A 17,795-nucleotide genomic window follows, 5' to 3' on the forward strand; every position below is an offset into this window, starting at 1 on the left:
TCATCATCGTCATGCTCTACTTGTACAAGAGCATGGCCATTCAGCTACCCAATCATTCATAGAATAGGAGTGGTAAGCACAATAAGCCTCAGGCTGCAGTGCAAGCCTTTGGGTCCCTCCTCCATACAAGAGAAAGAGCGAACAATCATGGAAGTACATTTCATGGATGAGATGGTCAGGTTTTTCTGAGCTCCAATATCAATTGTTTTGAAATTTAAGTAGTAATAGAAATGAAACCAAACCTCATCTGAAAACGGAAGAAGATTAGAGTCAGTTTCTCCTAGCACCCACCTACAAAATCGACACCTAAATACAGAATCACAAGGCTGTACTTATCTCATTGCAGTAATTTTATACAATTGTATGTAATAGTTTCTGTAGCTGTGAATATAGAACCATAAGAAATTTCCATTTGCTACGAAAGGTGTCATAATGACTTTCTAGGAGAATTCTCTAAACAAGCAAGCAAGCTCATGATTAGTCATCTTGTATTCGTCACTTTCTATTTCACACATTTCTTCACTAGCTGTATAATTTGGTATTTTTTCATTAAGAAATCTTAGTGCAATCATTGTTGATGAACTTCATATTTCACGAAATTTATTCACTAGCTGTGTGCGATTGGTACTTTTTCATTAGGGAATCTTAGTTGGAATTTATTCATGAACTTCCTGTTTCACGAAATTTATTCACTAACTGTGCGATTTGGTACTTTTCATCTTAGTGGAATTTGTTTCTGAACTTCATGAGCTGATTGTTTCGACACATATCAATAAAAACACTCTTTATAGGTTAGAATACTTTGACTTACCCATTTTAACATTTATTGTTACACAACATATAAAGAAAACAGATGCAACAGCACTCTAGTTTGCGCTAAGGCATTTGCAGATTAGACAAATGTCATCTGGCGGAAAACCACTCAATGTTCATTCTGTATTTCGCTACATTTTGGGTTGCTTCTGCTTATAGTCTGACTCTTGTTCTGTCAACCACAGTCTGCTTTTTGAGTTAATGCGTTAATGTTAAGAAGCAAAGTGTAGGAGGACAGTAGTTAGTTTGAAGGGAAACACGTGGAAAATGATGAGTTTATTTATGTAGATCTAACATTGGACAAGTTTTCTTCAAATTAATTTAATTGATTTTATTTGATCGAAACTGTTGACATTGTTATCTATTATATATTTTCATTTAGGTTATTAAAGGTTTTATTTGGATTGAATTTAAGTGAAAAATAGATTGTATCTTACTATGCTCATGTATCAAGTGATATTATAGAGCTATTAAATTAAAGGGATATCATTTAACTGTATATTGGAACAGTTAGTAATCTAATAAATAATACAATTACTTCCTGTGCAGCTCAAAGTTTTTACATCCCATGTACATAGTGTCAGAAATAAAATCACAAATACTGTAATGCATATAGAGCTTTTGTTTAGTATGTTGAAGTTTTAGCCTCAATCATTGATATTGGGCTTTTATTACTGCAAGGAGAGCTACCCTGATCAATTAAGTAAGACAGCTGAGTCCCCTAGAGCATGATTTTCATATTTTCCACCAACCTTTCAGCAACAGAGCACTAGCACCCTGGTAGCTGCTGCGTGGGGGCTTGCAGCATAGAGCGTCAGCATGGCTGCTTTGTGGCTGCTACCGCTTCCACTTCCTGTCTTGCTATATTCTGCTTCTTGTCTTTCATTTTTCTTCTGTGCTTGTTCTACACAATTGCATGTGGGTATGGTCCCCACTGCAATTTCTTTGAAGTAAACAATCTCTTGTCACATTCAAGACTTGAAATGATCAAAAATAAGAACTGATAAAGTTGTATTTATCTTTCACATTTGAAATTAAACAGTCCTAGTTGTAATAATATCACTTCAAGATCATCATTATTGGCTTTGAATTTATTATTTGTATATTTGTGGAAAGTATAGGTAATAAATTGTGATCGTGTTACTTTCTTTTTCAGTCAAATAATCAATGAAGAGAAAGAAGGAGATGGTTCACATCATGATGGAACAAAGTAAGCTGCACCAAACTTCACTTTACATTATTAGTCTTATTTCATTTAAACAGGAAATACAATTTTTGCTTTCTCATTTATTATACAAGGTACTGTTATAATGAGAAATTACTGGGTGTTGCAGAAACCATTTTTGAGAGTTTTAGGGAAATACGGTACATCAGCATCCCTGATATTAGAAAGTGATTTTGGTCATGACTCATGACATTGATCTGCCTGTCTGTGCACAGTAATGTTTTTTTTTTTTTTTTTCGAAAAAAATGGTTGGATTTTGTTTGCCTTTTAATATCTGCAGTTTATCTGGATATGACGTATATGAGGTATAATTGTTAGTAAAATATTAATGAGTTTTTATTTTAAGTCATCAGCACACAGCGATGATTTACTGCAAATAAAATGAAACTGTTATCTTCGTGATTTCTTGTGTTAATAGAGAGAGACATGCAAAAGTGATTTTATTTTGAAGGAAAATTTGTTGTAAAATTTCAAGACCTTGTTTATGTTACCAATTTAAATGGTTTTATTTAACATTATATATATAAAACATGTCTAATGAGACGTTTTTGTTTACATTCTCCTCAAGTCTTGCGGAGTGGATGATTGCAGTTACATTCACTGCAGAGCAATGACCTCAAGGAGTATTATAATATGTTGCATTTCGTATTCTCAAAAATATTGGACATACCATAAAACTTATTTGACAAAACTTGTTCGCATTTTGATCTATTACCCCTGTGAATTAATGTAATAATGTAATAGGTTCCCTTCCACTCTATATATAAAACTTACATATCGTCGGCTGGCGATCAAAACCTCGTAACTCCAAAATTGAAAATTTTACAGGAGAAAGAAATAATGTTGCTGTGACCATGTTTTTAAAGCAAAATCGATGTGGTTTTGAATTTAGCAACCGAAATGTGATACATTAAATGTACGATAGCAGTATATACTGTAAATTATATACATTTGTGTGTGGTGGAGTTACGGGTTTTTGTTACTGGTTAGGACTTTGGATTTACGTGGTTTTTACTAAATGAACATACTTCTTTCGTATACTCTATGTTCTTTTAAGTGATCTCAATAGTTTTTCACAACTACATGGATGCCAAATTAGTAAGTGACTACACTTAAGTGGAATACAGGCATGTTTGTATATTTTATGGCAAATTTAACGACGATAAAAATGAATACAAACTTTACAGATAACCATTATACAAACTGTTAAAAAAAATTAACATAAACGATGTAAAGACAACTTTAATTTTTAATTTCCCAATTTTATAAATATTTCTGTTGTTCGTTGTGTTGGGATTTATACAAAATTATATACTTTCCACTAAACTGGAAGAAAGTGTCTGCTGACGTTTTGCAGGAAGTCGTAGAATACATTGATATCATGGGGCATAATTTTATTTATTTACTGCAAGTAGGTGAGAATTTGTATAGAGCTTTGGTAAAGACACATTTTCTCTGTTCTTTGGCATCCTTTTAGAAATAATGTCCCATGCACAATTCAAGTTCAATTTGTATTCAATAATTATTCCCGAATTGTCGGCGACAGTTGGGTCTCCTGCTTTTGAAATAAGTCCAATGGAGAAGTGCCTCGAAACTTTACTGCATACTTTGAAGAAGTCATGGTGAAGATATTACATGATGTATGGCTAATTTTTTGTCTGGCAGTTTTGCATGCTTCAACATACACTGTAGGTGTGTAAATTTACCAGTTGCTTAATTTTTTTTCTATTGTAGAGTGAACAGAATCACACTTCATTTGATTGTAACCTATTTCAAAAAACTCCCGAACAATTCTCATGGTTAAGGCGATTAAATCATTTGCCAAAATACTATTTCTTTTTTGTTAAGTACATTCATCACTATACAAAATTACTTCATCTTCAGGTACTTTTTTGTAAATAAAACTCACTATTATACTGGTAAATTAATAAGAATTTAGTCTATCTTCAGCTCATGCCATCGATAACAAAATACATCTTTTCATTGTGAATCAAACAGCGTAAAGTTATGCAGTTTCAGTTTCGTCTTAATGGTACAGAGCTGAGTCATGGAGAGATAAGCACAGAAGTACAGCCTGCAAGTCAATAGTCAGTATTCTTTTAGTGTCGTTTTTTTTTGTCTGCTTCCTTAGACTTTCTTGCTTCATATTTTATAAGAATATGATACTAATATTTTTCATCATCAACATTTCCTGCATCACGAAAGCAGCACAAATGACAGTGTTGTTTTTTTAGGTGAAAATAGACTCAAATTTTGTTCCTCAATCACATACCTACATAAATATATTTATTGAGGACTGTGATTTTTTTTATGTATAGAATATCTCATATTCTTTGTAGAGGGCAGCTTTACTCTGCCAATTTGGTTAAAAATATATTTTTCTGGAAGTAGTTTGGTAATGATAGAACTCCAATTCAGGCAGCTCAGAAAAAGTAGAGAAGTATTCATTCTTAAGTCATTACCTTTTTTTTTTTACTATTAACAGCTTCTTTGGTTTGATGGTAGATTTAGAGTTAGCTTAGGTCCCATTTCTTACGGACACATTCCCCTATGGAAAATGTGTTAAGAAACGTGGTCTTGCAGACTTTCTGTCTTTTACTGCCAATGAAAAATAATTGGGCATAGTATAAAATCGATTTGATTCTTTTGAATCTCCCCTTCGACGCTGAACTGGAATACAATCTACAAGCTCTATTACAAACATCTTTTTTCCTCCCATGACAGATTAGTCCAGAAATTATCGAAAATTGTCTTTTGTTGATTTTCTGAAATTATTTTACAAAACCTACTTTTTGCATTACACGAATGCATCTTTCTACTCCATATCTCCATTTTTCTGCCTCATCTTTCACGAGCTCCATGTGATCTAGTTCTTTCATTTGTTGTTTCTTGTTGACTATCAGTTTCCGCAATTAGCCGCATCCTGATTTCTTATATATTAAGTTCTGCCACTTTATTGCTAATAGTAAATGAAAAAAAAAAATATTGTTTCATTACCATTTCAACAAACCATAACAAAATAATGTATACTGTACCAGTGCAGCAACAATTAATTTCAAGTGTCACTCACTTCGTGCATTTATCTTCCCTCCATTTTCGTTTTCTGATTCACCTTTGTTCTAAAAGCTATTATTTTTGGCATATAGTGTTCATCACAACTACTGTTAGTGGATTCCTCTTCACTGCTCTTATCAACCTTAGTATTATTACTGAGTTGAACGGAGGTATTGGATATTCTGATGCCTGTAACAGGATTTTTTGCAATACCTCCACAGAGTGCAGACTAATTTCTAAAGTGTTATGTTCTGTAACACCAAAGTTTACAGCAGAACCATAATAATGGTGTTTAATATTTATCTTGTTCTAAATAAAAAGAATGTAATTAGAGCATTTAATTATTTATTTACTCATTCATTCATTCATTCATTCATTCATTCATTATTTAATTATATATTTATTTATTCATCTTTTAGGCCTAATAAAACGCCATTTCAGTTCCCTTTATTCTGCGTATTATTTCCATACAGTGCAGGCACAATTTCTGAACTGTTGTCTTCTGTAACACCGAAGTTTGCAGCAGATTATTGTCATACTGATCACTAGACAGAGTACAATATTTTTAACGTAGCATCAGTCGCAATGCCTCATATGTCAGTTTCAGTCTGCAAATGATCAATCAGCATGGTATTTAAAACCTCGTAATATCCCACCCAATGGAGTTCTGAGATTAAGAGCAGTGGAAACCTCGTGATTCCAGTCTGCTGGAGATCCGAGGTTTTGAGTCTGAGATTAAATGCTACGGAGATACGAGGTCTTTGTAATTGGTCAGTAGATGGCTTCTGTAAGATTTGGAGTCACAATGCTTTAATAGAACATGGGAAATGTTATTTGTTGCCAGGTTATGGCAAAAAACCGATTTTACTTGTAAATGGAGTTACGAGGTTTTGATCGCCGACCGACGATATGCAAATTTTGTAATTCTGACTTAAGACTTTTTTTTGATGTGACATTTTCAGCATCAGTGTTCAGTTTTCACAATTTTGTGGATCATAGCTAGCCTACTAATTTTCATTCATTAATTTGTTGACAAAATGGTGGAACGAGATGCCCCATAAAAAAGACGGAAATATGAGAATATTACTTAAAAATACATTATTGTTAAGATTTCGCGAATAAAACAAGCATTGCTGGAATTCGTTTAAAACTTCAATTATTTTTTTTCGCGTTATTTCACGATTGTGCGTTTTTTGGGGTTACAGGAAGAATTCATGATCGGTAACGAAACAATTGATGCAGTGGATTCAATTTTTATACAAAATCTTCAGAGATGCTTGCTATTATAGTTCTATACTAAGTTATGTCACATTTCGATTTCGATGTGTGTGGCTTACCATTTTTTGCAGCGAGCTCCTCTTAAGTAGATACAGTTTGTTTGGAAATGTGCCTGATAACTATTTTACCACAATGAATATATTAGTTTCAACAGGTTAAATTTGGATTTCTTTGTACAAACTTTTAAATTTCGAACAATATGTTGAGTTTTAAATTTCAACACACAGTTAAAAACATCCTTCTCAATCTAATCACCACGAAGGCCTGAAATCGTGTATTTTATCACTTTCCCCTTAATACAGTTTTTCCAATCTTCTCTTGATTATCTTTGAGATGCTTACTGTGTAACAGTGAAGTTCACAGTCTGTAGGTCTAGCTGTTACGTATCACGTATTTAATGCATGTGAATACATATTGTGATTATTTTGCTTGTTCCAGTTTCTCAGACGAAGGATCTCAGGACAAGTACGAGTTTTTGGGAGAAGGTAAGCTTTCTTATGCCCGTTTTAGTTTCAGAAATACTGTTACATAACAAGGGAGAATCGAAAAGTAATGCACAACCATTTTTTTTTTTTACGGAATACTATTTTGGTTAGGACATTCAAAGTTGACAGATATTTCATTTGAATATTGCACTACAGACAGCAATGACTCGGTCAGGTGTCACCCTGGCAGAAGAAGCAGTAACTACTGAGTAAAGATGGCGTGTATGCTAGCATCGTCTACTTGTGAAGAACAGTGAGATATAGTCCTTTTTTGTGGGCAAAACGAAAAAGTCTGAGTGAAATCCACAGGGAAATGTTGTAGGTGTATGGTAGTGATTGTCTAGACCATAGCAGCATCTCCAGGTGGTGCAGGTTCTTCGAAGAGGATCACCAACGAAGCATGTTCTGGCCAATTGGGTGCAACACCACCCAATGTAAGAAGCATTGAGGCAGCAATCATTCACCCTAGAGTCCAGACTTCACATCATCTAACTTTCACCTCTTCGGACCAATGAAGAAATTCCCAGGAGGTCAACGATTCGGTTCGGATGAAGAAGTGAAATCAGTCGCATGCAGGTGGCTGTATGCCCAGAAAACGGAGTTTTATCAACTGAATCTGTTGCAACGATGGGAGAAATGTGTTGAGAGACTTGGTTCCTATGTTGAAAGATAGGTAAAACCTGTAGCTTTCTCATGCATTATTTCGTTTTGCTTACCTATTAAATACGTTACCACAAAAAATTGTGCGTTACTTTTCGATCCTCCTACGTATACACCGTTGCAAGAAAGAGAACATTTACATGAAACTTTCTTACGTGTGAGTTGGAAGAGAGACACTTTTAATTGGAATTACATTTTTAATTGTTTGATGAACAAAGTAGTCAAGTACCCACCATTAGAGGGAGAAAGAATTTAATTGTATAAATCTAGATGGTAAGGTTTATAAAAATAGTTTGTGTTATATCTTTCTGTAAGGAATAAAATTGTCATTACTGATATTTATTTCTTCCAGATCCCATAACTGCAAATGACTTGGAAACTGATCCTGCTCTTGGGTTACAAGATGATGAGCCAGATTCGTGGACCCCAACAGTAGGGAAGGAGGTAAAGTTAATTAATTATTAATTTTAATGGTGACAATACTAAGAGGACAATGATGATAATGGTGATAATATTATTATTATTTTTGTTGTTATTATTATTGTTATCATTATTGTTATTATTATCATTGTTATTATTATTAATATTATTATTATTACTATTATTATTATTATTATTATTATTATTATTATTATTATTATTATTATTATTATTATTATTATTATTATTTGGGGAGACTTTGGTAAGATTGTTATATTGGCCAAAATGTATGAAATAAATTAAGCCAAAATATGAATTCCAGAGATTGTTATTTACAGTGTTCGAAATTATATTATATTATATTATATTATATTATATTATATTATATTATATTTAATTTATGTTTAATTTATGTTTATGTTTATTGAAATTCAAATAATATTAGTGCTGTCGATCAATCAAAATATTTAATTTAGTAACAATTTGAATTTAATCGATTAATCAAGCTTTGATCAATTTGAAAAAAGTTTTAATATACTGTAATATACAATTATTATTAAATTTAATTTGTGTTCGATAATATGCATAAGTATAAAATGTTGTATATCTGTATATACTGTATCGTTTTATTACAAAATAATACTATTTTAATTATTTACTAACATATTTATTATGTAGACTTATAATTTATTGTGTCAATTTCTCTGGGGATTTTTGAGACAAACACAAATAAAAAAATATGAAGACTCGTCTAGTTATTACTGCTCCATCCATGATTTTAAACATGTGAGTGCATTTACATGCTCCAAATTAAGTGCCACTCTACGTTTAGTACAGTAACAATGTTTCCTGCATCATTAAACACAAACAAAAAAAAAAAAACTTTTTTTCTGTCAAACACTTCTGCATGAACATTCAATTTACATCCAAGTTTACCTCTCATATGACATAATGGAGTTTCCACTTTTCACAGACCACAGAAATCTGATTTTTTTCTTTATCAAACTAAACACATAAGCTTCATCTACAGACTCAGTAAGAAACTGCAACAGTGCAGTGGTCAAAACAACAGACTGGCTCCTATTGTAACCGGGTTAGAAAATTTAAATTTTAGAAAGAGAAGAAGATAGTTATTCTATCACTTGCACACAGTGTAGCCATGGTTAAGGGATGAGGGGAGTGAATCCCAGAAAAGTATGTATTTAATATGCTAGGAAGATGAGTTGACAATAAGGTGGAAGTCTTTTTGGAAAGCCATAAAACTTAATAAGGGTTTCGCATTGTGTTTCAACTTTCAATAGGGGTAGACCACGTCATTGTCCTTATATCTTCATCTCTTTCTGAAGTGTTTGTACAAAGATTTGCTCTATGCTACCTGCTATGCATTTACAAAATAATGGTACTATTATGCTTTGAAGAAAGCCATTTCTGAGAGACGAATATTGTCGGAATTTTTAATCCGACTTTGCATTAACAAAATAATAATTAATATCAAGTACAACCAATTAATTTTAATCGCCTTGATTATTTGATTAAATATTTTTGATTAATCTTACAACAGGAATTGATCAATTAATCGATTAAATCCCACAACACTAATATATAATCATACTAAGTTAAAGTGACAAACAATAAATATAAAAATTCAGTAAGAAAATTATGATTTAAAAACAGTTCAAGCACTTGTCTTTTTTTAAATAATTTATTAAATTATTATATTATATACTGTAACTAATGTGATTTTCTTGAATATTGGAAAATGTTTATAATCACAAAATTTAAAATTTTTACTTATATTTCATAAGATGATAAGAGGAGATAATTTTTATGGAAGCAGGCTAATGTGTCTAGTAAACTTGTCTTGTTAAGAAATATTGTATTCTCATATACTTTAGCTGATTATCAGCTTGATATAATTATATGTTTCTTCGCAATGATGCAAATGAGGGATGTAAGCAGTATGTTTTATTTATTTTTTTTTAAGAATAAACTCTTGGACTTTTGGCATTTAAATGTTTATTATATTGCAGGTAACCAAAAAACTTAAAGAAAAAGAAATAAAACGTCAGGAGCACATATACGAGTTCATTTTGACAGAGAAACATCATTGCCTCACTCTCAGGGTTATGCAAAAGGTATGCTTTTCCAGTTCTGTTTGATTTCATTGTTACTTATTAAGGAAATATGCTTTTTAATATAATGGACTATTCAGATGCTTTAAAATTCATTCACGTATGCTTTTATTTAAGTGGATGTAGAGTTCATTGGGGTATTGGTATCAATATAGTGTGCTGTAATAATTTCCTAAGTTTTTTTCACTTGAAATTGAATGGAAGCCAGACAGTTCTGGCCTTGTGTACTTCAGTAGAAAGTATTTATTTTATTACAGAGAAATATTATTTACTATAGCAATGTTAGAATGGTAATGTTAATAAAGTTCACACCATTATCTCTTTAAAACCACTTTTGAGGTTATATTTGTCGTCATAAATATTCTGCTATTTTACATACGTGTTTTTCTGTAATTTCAGAAGATAAGTAGAACACATTAAGTTTATTTTTTAAGCAGTTACAGTGAAATAGCAATCTATAGAAATCTCTCTGTAACTTTTACATTATACACTATATTGTTTGAGATCTACTCATATCTGTAGTATGTTTGACATTAATTCAGCTGTTTAAGGAATATATATATATATATATATATATATATATATATATATATATATTTATATAAGTTAATAAGCCTCCATTTAATATGTGGTCGAATCATGTCAGTCTGCAGCTGCAGATGAGACAAAGCACATTCGGTTTGTTATATTCGTGCTTTATTTTGATATCTTTGTTATTGCAGATTTGCAATCTGTTGTCATGAAATTAACATTCTTTGATTTTAATTCCAACTATTTTATTCTGAATTTCGATCAAGTGTCAAATTCCCCACTTCAACACTAGATTTGGTAAGTTTTTTTCTGGTAATGTGCATATATTTCGATATGTGTTCATGAATGTTAAGTCTCACATATATCACTTCCAGCCAGTGCTCCAAAATGCTCTTTGAATGCAATTAATTGCACTTTATCAATATAAGTCAAAAAGTTGAAGTCAGTGTTCTTCCATATTACAAAATCCATGTAACATTAAGTTTAATTTTAAAGAGTGGTGCTATGCCTGATATTCCAATATGCTAGCATTATCATCAGATTATATCTCTTTTGCTGCTATGCCAATGAAATGTCAGTGAGTGACATCCATATTGTTTATTAAATTTCATCCATTGTTAGAAAACTTGTACAGTTCGCAGTTGTAATGAAATGTGTGCCAATGTTTAAGATCTGTGTCATTAGCTCGTGAAGTTCAATCAAGGGCGGGCGTAATTCTGAAATCTCGAAGTGTTAAATAAAAATATCAGAATATGAGAATGGCAAATGGTGCATTGAATATATTTCAACTCAACTTATAAAATGAAAAAATCGAAGGAAGCATTTGAACTTACCTCCTCAGGAAGAACAATGCCCCAGAACCCCCTTCCCACAACTGCCTTTGATCCATGTACAGAATTGTATTTCATCATCCAGTTCATGCTTAGAAAATATATATATTTCTAGTATTCAAATAGATGTCATTTTATTCTACTGCTCTTGGAAAGTCATAATATTATTTTACTTTCGTGTCTTGACAGGTATTTGTAGAAGGTTTGCAGAGACATTTCCAATTGGGCAAGGATTTGGAAAGAATGTTTCCCCGTTTGATGGATCTGACAGAAATTCATCTAAATTTCCTGCAGCGCTTACGGAAACGTCAGAAAACAGCATCTGTTGTTGAAACAATTAGTGATATTTTATTAGAGCAATTCTCTGGCACTGGTTCTCAAAAGCTGAAATCAGCATATGGAGAATTTTGCAGTCGTCATAGAGATGCTGTAGATATATACAAGAATTATCTGCATGATCGGCGGTTTTCGGAGTTTGTACGTCACTGCCAGGCCAATCCACTGCTCAAGAAGAAAGGAATTCCAGAGTGCATTCTATTTGTAACACAGCGTCTCACCAAGTACCCACTGCTCATTGAACCCCTTATAAAAACCTCTAAAGACAATAAGGTGGAACAGGAGAGACTTGGGAAAGCATTAGCACTTGTCAAGGTAAGGTCAATGAAGGAAGAATAGTCTGTTCAGAATTATGGAAAAGATTTTTCTTTTCTGTTTAGATTTAGTTTTAGCCTATACATATATCTTTCCCCCTCCTCTCTCTCTCTCTCTCTTTTTTTTTTTTTACATTCAGATTTATTGACTCCTGTGCGTTTCTGTGTTGTTTAATGATGACAAAACAGAAATACACCCTTTGAACATGTAAGTTTTTTTATGGTTCGTTTGTTACAATAGAATCTGTAAGACAGGTAGGGAGACTGTTTTCAATAATATACCTAAATGTTCGCGCTCCAAGTACAGAGAGACTGTAAAAACTATATTGGGCAAAAAAAGAACAGAAAAAAACATTTGCTCACTGACGAGAAATTTAATAAAATTGGTGCTAAGGTATAAAATTCGCTTTATATTTGTCGCATAATCCTTGTACAACAGAGGAATTAAAACATAATACAAGGTCAGATATTGCAAAAATTTCTGTACATGAACCCAGAAGAGTCAGTGACAACTTTGTACTATAACTTCATGTAACCTGTCTGTGTGTACATATCCACACACTATATATTTTAAATTAACTTTCTTATTATATACTAAATTCTATTCAAATATATTAATCTTGTGTTCTAATATCCTAATTATCTCTAACTTTATACTGTTAGCATACAATGCCACGATTATAATATTTTGTTCATAATTTTTGGATATAGCAGTAAAATAGCAACAAATCTTCATCCTTGATTTCAAGTGAATCTCTATCACAGAAATATAAATTAGTGGTTTGCGGTAAGAAAACATAAATATCCTTAATCAAACATATTTTCATCCTTGCAAATACATACTCATGCTCATAATTGTATATTATGAAACAAGTTTATAATGTTATACTTTATTGCATGAGCCAATTTTTTAGGAAACTAGCAAAAATTTTGATGAGTATGTTAACTGTATAACATTATAAACGTATGATTTGAGGCTTTCTCGGCGTTGGTTCGCTAATATGTTTTCTCGGGATATCAGCCGAGTTAAGATTTTGGAATGCTCCAAGCTTTCGACTGCTATCTCTGCAGCCATCTTCCCTGAAGATGGCTGCAGAGATAGCAGTCGAAAGCTTGGAGCATTCCAAAATTATAAACGTGTTTCATGTGATGTTTTTTATATGACAGCATTATAAAACAATTAATATAGAAATAAAATGAAATTTTTAATGATGATTGATTGATATCATGGTCTATGAAGAAAGGGGTTGCTATGACAACAATGATGTATTAAATAATATAGCATGGCAAATCGTTTCATAATATTAACTTTATGGCACATGTTATGGCATCATAGTAGAAGTCATAACATTTTAGTTGGCATGGTAATATTTGATGAGATTGGTACAATACTGTGGTATATTATGAACGATTTTCACTAACAATAAAGATTGTTTATAATGCTGGTGTACAAAAAAATATAATATGACAGAAATTACTTTAAAATATACATATTTATTTAATTGTTAATATTGTGTGGTTTTTCAAAGTAGTACCATTTATTGTTACACACTACGCCATTATTGCTACCATATTTTGAATATAAAATGTATTTTCATAACATTTCTTTTAATTTTATTCCTTTTTGACTATTGGGAATAGAATTTCAAAGAGGACAATGTCTGTCCACAGAAGACGTCTCCACCAACAATAGTTATTTTCAGCTAAATTAGTTACATAGCCTACATATGGCTTGCATACTAAGAAGTTGATATTCGATTTACCTTAAGTAAGAAATAATTAATTTCAGTGAACTTCAGTACTCCTTTACTAGTAAAATGAGAAACAGCCCCTTTCCACTGTTGATTTCGTACACATTGAAATACTTACATTCACTTTTACTAAAATTCTGTGTGCACAGAAATGAATTGATAGCTACTGTTTGCATGATAAGAGATTTTTGTGCAAAAAAGTATAGCAAGAAGTTATGACTATATCATCATTTCAGAGTTAAAACCAAATTAATCTATTTATTTAATGTACAATGGATATGAGTAAGCTTTCTGATTAAATCAAATACAACAGAATAAGTGAGGTGAATATCCATAAACCATTGAAAATAGATGAAATCTTGATTATTAAATGAATGACTGAAATGCTGTAGTTTAGAAATTAAAAAAAAAAAAAAAAACAAACAAAAACAAAACATATGAACAATTTCAAGTAAACTCAGTGCACATGCTCTTTATTGTATACGTTTATAATACAAACATTATATACAGTAAATGTACATAATTTTAGGAATTGTTATACGGAAATATTTTCAATTCATTACTCACAAATTTCAACATTATGCAGGAAATTTTGGTGGAAGTGGATGCTCAGGTGGCAGAGAAGGAGAAAGAAGACAGGAAACTTGAAATCTACAACAGAATAGAAGCTAAGTCCTTTACAGATCATAGAGGACAAAAGTTCAAGAAGTCTGATATTCTCTCCAAGAATAGGAGGTTAAGGTTAGTGGACTTAAGTTTTTGCGTAAATGTTTGACAACAGTAGCTGAGAGGAAAGAGGGAGAGGAACTTGCTTAAAATCTTTCGTGTGATTTTTTATTAATTCAATCTTATGTGCTTCTATTAGCAGAAATATTCAGCATTAAACACCCATTGTAACTAGTGATAACAATTTTTTGGGAAAATGTTCCTGTTAAGCAGTTTTTTTTAACTTACCATATTATATTTGTTAAGTTTTATAATTTTAATATGTGTAATTTTTATCTTTCACCTCTTATCCTGATCAGTAGATGAACAACTTAATGCTCAAATAGCCACCAATTGTACAATACACATTTCTTTTTGTATAATACATTCACACGAAAATTGTATATAAGTAATTCAAAATAGATCTGGATTTAAAAATAAATTTGATCTGGAAATTAACTACACAAAACAAGTCTTTCAGTTAAGCATAGACCATATAAATTACAACTTACCACTTCGCACTTGCTGTGGGTGACTGGAACTGACTGAACTGTGAATCCCGAACCACACATCATATTAATGATTTCTTCCAAATGTCACAGCAGAGTTTGTTGGAGTCAGTATTGACACAGCCATCAAAGGCAGTTGGCTTACAACTTACGTTTGATAAGTTGATGGCTAATAATACATACATGTGCAGCTCTCAAGGTTGTAATAAGAGAACGAAAAAAGAAAAAAATTGATCAGGTGAAAAATTTTACATTTCAAAAAATTTCATAACATTGACACCACTGTAAATTAAACATGAGCCCTTAGCGTCTTTGTGCCTTGTTAAACATACCCGGACCAGACATGAGCATGCTTCATGATTACCTGATTGTACCGCGCATTTTTTACGGTTTCTTGTAGTATATGTGCAACCAGATACATTGAAGGAATGTTAAATGTTATGTTTTATTTAACGACGCTCGCAACTGCAGATATTATATCAGCGTCGGATGTGCCGGAATTTTGTCCCGCAGGAGTTCTTTTACATGCCAGTAAATCTACTGACATGAGCCTGTCGCATTTAAGCACACTTAAATGCCATCGACCTGGCCCGGGATCGAACCCGCAACCTTGGACATAGAAGGCCAGCGCTATACCAATTCGCCAACCGGGTCGACTACATTGAAGGAAAAAGTTAAAATATGAAAATATCTGCTGTAAACATTTTGTGCAGGGAGAATATATGTTGCTAGGTACGAACTTACCATTCGAGAACTACTGATTATTCTTTTTGTGCATAAAAATAAAATTAAAATATCTTTTTTCTACCTGAAATGTTGTGCAACTCCAAGAAAAAAGCTTTCAATGTTTTGTATTGTGATAATGAAATAGTTTTCTTCTAAGCGTTTGAATTGGTTTATATATTTGTTTTATAGTCAACACAGTTGGTACATAATGTACCGGTAACAATAAGTTTTTTCGACTGTTAATCTCATTGTTTTCATATCTGCTGTTTGTAACATTTTTTAGTTCTATTTGTGTCCACTTGCATTTCGATATTCTGTCATCAGTCTTATATCAATCAATCTTCTTAATGTATCCAGCTGTTTGCTGACAACATAAAGTCTACTATAGTTCACTGTAGTCTATTCAGTTCTTGTTTTTCATGAGAAATGAGGGGTATTTTGATCAGTGTTCATTATAGATGCCTGTTGCTAGTTGCCAGAATTGGGGTGTAGTCATTATAATCAGTCTTATATAAGTATATTTTTTATGCTTGATCATGCCGAAATGTAGTAATTATACACCTGGTAGCAGTCCTTTAATGCATGTCATTAAAGTACACCTATTCATTAAAGTTCAGGTTTTCGATTATTCTCGGATATGCAATCGAAAGACGAGGGAAACATCACGGAGGCTGGAAATCCAATACTGTCGCAGAAGGTTATGTTCTGTTACTATAATAATTAGCGTTAATTGTAAATAATATTCAAATAAATTCAATTTGTCATCTCGTTTTTTAATTCTAAATCAATTTCCAGGTTATACATTTTCTGCATTACATCAAGGTCAATGACATTATTGTTCCTCGGAAAAAATCAATACTTTCGCGTCTGCGCACATCTCACAATTCACGACCTATGAACAAGGTCACTTCCGATCTTCTGTCAGATACAAATAAAATGTATACTTCTGAATCATTTCAAGTTAGAAATATGGTCGAGCATAAAAAGTCGTATGAAACTTGCCTATAATGGTAATTGAGACGCTTGTATGAAAATTATGAAACTTGCTTACGCTCGTTTCATAAACAAACATACTTGCGTCTTAATTACTATCATTATTGGCTCGTTGCATAATGTACTATTATTACATCAATCTTATGTAAGTACATTTTTTATTAACTAACTGAAAATGATTTCAAAGATAATCTTCATTAAGTGCCAGTATAATTACGTGAATAATTGTATAAATTAATGTACAAACGGGTATGTATGATGTAATATCTTCAAAGTAATTAAATATGCTGATAATATATTATACAGGGTGAACCAGCGAGGGCTAGACTCCTATCTGCACTCACAGCAGCTGATTCATACATAATGATGCCTCCATATGCAGAGGATTCTTTCCACGCTTTTGCAGTTAGTATTGTGTAATGATGTACTTAGCAAATTCACAATTCATGTTCGAAATGACGTCCTTGTGATATCTGGCAGGCTGCGCATCTCCTGAAGACATGTCCAGCAACTCGCCACAGTTCATTGTCCGAAATGGCTCGAATTTATGTCATGTAGCAGTTGTTCGTGAAAAGAGTGTGGATTTTCACTACACATGAGTCATTCCACGTCAAATCGCACAGCAATAAAACACGACCTTCACGGAAATGGTCGAATTTTTTTTCATGAATTCCAGACATCAAATAAGGAGACCCGTATTTTTTTATTTTCACAATTATTAATTATTTGTGTAGTTATGAATATTTGAAGTTATGCAAATTATGCGCGCACTGTTACATAAACTCACTTGGAACTTTGTGTCTACATATAATTGAGATTTGCGGTTTGGCGCATTTGAAAGACGAAATACAACACTTTTTATTACTTTAGGCCTATCACAAATAAATTTAAAATTTGGCCTATTTTTTTAATCATTTCTTTTTCAAAGCAAAATTACTATATTAAATAGCCAAGTTAAAAATCTGAAAAAAAATATAGACTTGTTCGCTGATGTATTATCTGTAAACTACTGCATTTATAAATATGGGATCGG

The 17,795-nt window shown here is 32.1% G+C and overlaps 1 protein-coding gene across 7 annotated transcripts in view; it reads left to right on the forward strand.

Annotated features, from left to right (window-relative positions):
• cyst (rho guanine nucleotide exchange factor 18 cysts) overlaps positions 1-17,795 on the forward strand; it is a 245,364-nt gene that overhangs the window by 168,175 nt on the left and 59,394 nt on the right. For all 7 annotated transcript variants that reach the window (XM_069825944.1, XM_069825939.1, XM_069825945.1 and 4 more), the window contains 6 exons: positions 1,970-2,023; positions 6,809-6,855; positions 7,868-7,959; positions 9,966-10,070; positions 11,618-12,079; positions 14,416-14,570. In XM_069825944.1, the coding sequence (XP_069682045.1) occupies positions 1,970-2,023; positions 6,809-6,855; positions 7,868-7,959; positions 9,966-10,070; positions 11,618-12,079; positions 14,416-14,570 (915 nt within the window). The remainder of the gene's footprint in view (positions 1-1,969; positions 2,024-6,808; positions 6,856-7,867; positions 7,960-9,965; positions 10,071-11,617; positions 12,080-14,415; positions 14,571-17,795) is intronic.

The sequence above is a fragment of the Periplaneta americana genome, chromosome 5, assembly GCF_040183065.1.
Source record: "Periplaneta americana isolate PAMFEO1 chromosome 5, P.americana_PAMFEO1_priV1, whole genome shotgun sequence".
NCBI lineage: Eukaryota > Metazoa > Arthropoda > Insecta > Blattodea > Blattidae > Periplaneta > Periplaneta americana.